A 4352-nucleotide genomic window follows, 5' to 3' on the forward strand; every position below is an offset into this window, starting at 1 on the left:
CAGAAGTGCCCAAGGAAGAGAAGAATGTAGCTCCCTTCCCCACAGGTGAGAGTCAGGTGGCTCCAGGGAAGAAGCACCCAAGGAGCACAAAGCACCCTTCAGGGCCCTGCACTTTCTCCTCCATACTCCAACCTGAGTATGGCCTTGGCTGACCCTGGATTTCAGACTGTGGCCTCTGGTACTTAAAAGAACTAAGTTCTGTTGTCTTAAGCCACCATAATGTGGCAGTATGCTTTAGCAGGGAACTAATACCATTGGTTACTTCACTTGATCCAAAATTTTATTTTATAGAAATTATTTTTATATCTAACTGGATTCCTCTTATATTGTATTGGTAAAGCCATGGGCTTCTTGGTTGGAAGGGATCTTACAAGCTGTGTAGCCCAGTTTCCTCCAGTGTTGAAATTATATCTCCACAGAGCTGTCTTCCCACCAAGTTATTCCGTGTTTTCCAGGGCTGACTTGTATGTGCAAAGTCAGAATAGCTTTCCCAGCCCTTCTCTTACATGCTGCAAGAGACCACCTCAGTCTGACATTTCCCCCAGGTCTGATTATAGCTATGGTTTTCCCTCCCTGTATTGGTTCCTTTGATCATTAACAGGTTAAATGATTGTGACAAATTATGATTTCACTGTAGGAAGTTCCTAAAACAGAATTTAAAAAAGAAATGCATTGTGTCGGTTTCTTAACTCAATCTCAGCGTTCCTTTTTCCCATATACCAGAATGCTCAACTGTTTCATCACAGTGTGAGTCCTTTATTATATCATGCTAAACAATCTGTCAATTTTCACCTATTATTTAGAAATGTGACCTTTATGAAACAAACTGCACTGTGCTCATGACCACCCTTGATGCTTGGTGCTTGGTGCCAGCCACTTGCTCTGCTTGGCCTAAGCATTCCCTGCTCCACATGGACACACCCAAAGCTCCAGAGCTCTTGAGGGAGCATGGTGGTCTCACTCCATGCATCAGCCACTATTCTGTGCTGGTGTTTTAGTTTTTGTAGACAGCTCTTAAATGCAAATCTCCAAACCAACAGCTTATCAGCCTCTGATTATCAGCACATATTCCCAGATGAGACCCTCGGGGATTCACTGCCTGTCCTATTTCCACGCCCTGCAGAAGGTACAATGAAGTAAAATGTCCATATTGAGCCATGCTAAATTCCACCTCTTTCTTTTGTTTTTAAGTTCTGTTTTTAGATTTTATGACATTTCTCTCCCTTCAGTGTCATTTTTAGCTTGTTCAGCCTGTCCTCATTCAGTTCATGCCATGTATCACTAAATGCCCATTCTAGTAGGACAGAGATGTATGTCTGTGGCAGTAGGGCTTCTTTCCAAGGCCTAGTATTGTATTTTCACTTTGAGTAGGGTTTCACAAGCAGATGGGAACAAACAGTTGTTCTATCATCTTGATCATCATTGCTCCATATTATGCAAAAGCATGATGAGAAATTTTGCAAACTCTACTCAGAAATCAACCATGTCACACACACACACACACAATATTCCCTACTGTAATCAGTCTGTAGCTTCTAAAGCACTGAAATTTAGATTTTTATTGTCGTTGTTCTAAATGAATCTAGAATGGAGTTCAGTGATCATATATTTATTTACAAATTATTTTATTATATATATTTATAAATATCTTGATAGCAAAATATTTATGTGAATGTCTTTAAAATTTACTAGTACACAATATATTGAATCAATTGTTCATTTTAGAAAACATAAAAAGAGTGAACTGAATTTTAGAAGCCCTCCAAGGGACTTGGATGTATGTCACAGTGTTAAGATAAATCATGGCATTATAGTGAGGCAAAATATCAGTTGTTACTATAAGGTGTTGAGGAAAAAATGACCTAATGGTGTTTCTTAGTTATTGTATTTTCTGTTTTTGATATATTTGGTGGAAGAAAGCATTGGAAAAAGAAGGATAGTGAATAAGCAGTTAATTGCAATGCAACAAATCACACAATTAACCAGGTAGTTAACTAACCCAGCTACTAACCCAGGAGGCAGTTGCCAACATGCAGATAGTTCCTTCACACTTTGATGAGTTCTGAAGTCCTAGTGCAAGAAAAACAAGTCACAGTCTGTGCTCCCTGAGGGCTGAGTACTGAGCTAACTGCTTTCCTCCTAGAAGAAGATCATTGAACATGCAGTGGATGTGGTTATGTGATGAGCTACCCAGACTTCACGCAGAAAGAGAGAGAATATACACAGTAGGAGAAATCAGAAAGAAAAGTGTCAGGAGGCAGTGACTTGATTTGGATGTGAGCTGCAGCTGCAGTTTTATTCAGTGGATGGGATGGGATGGGATTTCAATGCAGGAGAAGTGGAAAGTACAGAAACAAGACTGGGAGATCAGAGTGAAACTCTGGGAAAAATTATCATGGATTTTAGTATTGCGAATAATGTTGCAATTTAGGCTAGGGCTACTAACCTTGTGTTTATAATCAAGAAGGGGCTATGGGTAGCTTTATAGCCTTCTGTTAGATTTGCAAATGTCTAAAGGTCAGCGTGTATGTGTGTGTGTGTGTGTGCGCGCGCATAAAAGCATTTTATTTTTTGGGGAAGAATTTCTGGGCTTTTAATTTAATCTCAAAGAAGTCCAAGACTCTTCTTCAAATATACTAACCAGGGTTTATAAAGCTTGAGAATGTAAAGATTTAAAACCACAGAATTTGGGGGAGTCATAAAAGACTAGTTCTCAGGACCACCCAATAAACACACTTAAGCAGTAGAAACAAATGCAGTTCTCCATGGAAGCCTTTCATTTGCAGATCACCATGATCTTCTTGAGAGTAAAGCAGCAGAAGGGACTACATTAAGCCATGTGAATCCTCTGGCCTTTTTCAAGGCCTGCCATCAGGTATCCCTTACTTGTTTATTAAGAAGGCCCTTGAAATCAACCTTTTAAAAGCTCCCTTTACCTCCTTGTTCCTCAGGGTGTAGATGATGGGGTTCAGCATGGGTGTGATGATTCCATAGAAAAGAGACACCATCTTCCCCCGGTCCTTGGAGGAGGGGGATGGCGGCTGCAGGTACATATAGATGGCAGTGCCATAGAAAAGTGTCACCACAATCAGGTGTGAGCCACATGTCCCAAATGCCTTTCTGCGACCTTCTGCTGACTGTATTCTCAGCACTGCTTGGACGATGAATGTGTAGGATATGAGGATGAGGGTCACGGGTATTAAGAGAAACAGCACGCTGATGAAGAACAGCTCAGCTTCGTTGGCTGTTGTGTCAGCACAGGACAGCTTGAGCAGCGCGGGCACCTCACAGAAGAAATGGTCCACTTCTCTGTGGCCACACAGCGGCATGTGGAGGGTCCAGGTGGACTGCAGAACCGAGTTGCTGAAGCCGCTAACCCAGGAGGCAGTTGCCAACTGCAGGCAGAGCCCATGGTGCATGATAACGGAGTACCGGAGGGGCCGGCAGATAGCCACAAACCTATCAAAGGACATGACAGCCAGCAGAAGGCATTCAGTGGAACCCAGGGCCAGGAAGATGAAGAGCTGGGCCACACAGCCACCATAGCTGATCACCTTCCTGGTGCTGCGGATGTTCACCAGCATCTGTGGAACAGTGCTGGTGGTGTAGCACAGGTCCAGAAGTGAGAGATTGGTGAGAAAGAAGTACATGGGCGTGTGGAGTTTAGGATCCAGATGAGACACAAGAATTATTGTCATATTGCCCACGATGGTCAAGACGTAGGAGACCAGGAACACCACAAAGAGCGGAAGCTCTAGCCAGGGTCGATCTGAGAAACCCAGCAGGATGAACTCCTGTGGGGCACTCTCGTTAGCCCTGCTCATGATAAATGACCCGACCTTTGGTTTCCTGAAATAAAAAACACATCAGTACATTAATAAACATAATCTTATTGATTATGCCAGTTAGCTACGCATTTGGCTGGTGACTTGCACAAATTTATAGATTGATCATATTAAGAATGTGAAAACAGTTGGAAAAATATAAATATCTACTTGTCGAGGTATTTCAAAAATTGACAATTTTGTAACAGCTTCTTAGCAAGATGACTTTGAAAGTTAAAGCATATCAGCGATGTCTACATTCACAGGGTTTTCCCTTGGTATTTCATTGTTACTTGGTTCTCACTGCTTTCTATCAGGCAGATTAAGATGCTATTCCTGCCTTTCCACTGGTTCTAATTTATCCTCAATGCCTATGAGATTCCTTGGTTTGGGGATTAAATTGTTTAACCTCCCCTTCCCTCTATTCGTGCCCACCTCCCAAATGAATGCAGATAGGCTCTTCCTAGATAGTTATCAGATGTAGTTTAAGGAGACACATTCTTCTACTTTTAGAAAATGTGGAATTTG

General features: G+C 42.0%; 1 protein-coding gene across 1 annotated transcript; it reads right to left on the reverse strand.

Moving 5' to 3' along the window:
- Positions 1 to 2882: 2882 nt before the first annotated feature.
- Positions 2883 to 3824, reverse strand: LOC114102710 (olfactory receptor 2B2). Its single transcript, XM_027948211.2, has one exon. The coding sequence runs from the start codon at positions 3822 to 3824 to the stop codon at positions 2883 to 2885; it is 942 nt and encodes a 313-aa protein (XP_027804012.2).
- Positions 3825 to 4352: the final 528 nt, after the last annotated feature.

The sequence above is a fragment of the Marmota flaviventris genome, chromosome 6 (assembly GCF_047511675.1).
Source record: "Marmota flaviventris isolate mMarFla1 chromosome 6, mMarFla1.hap1, whole genome shotgun sequence".
Taxonomy (NCBI): domain Eukaryota; kingdom Metazoa; phylum Chordata; class Mammalia; order Rodentia; family Sciuridae; genus Marmota; species Marmota flaviventris.

Excerpts from the sequence above, each read along its gene's own strand:
- LOC114102710 (XM_027948211.2), bottom strand. The coding sequence starts at position 3,824 with ATGAGCAGGGCTAACGAGAGTGCCCCACAGGAGTTCATCCTGCTGGGT.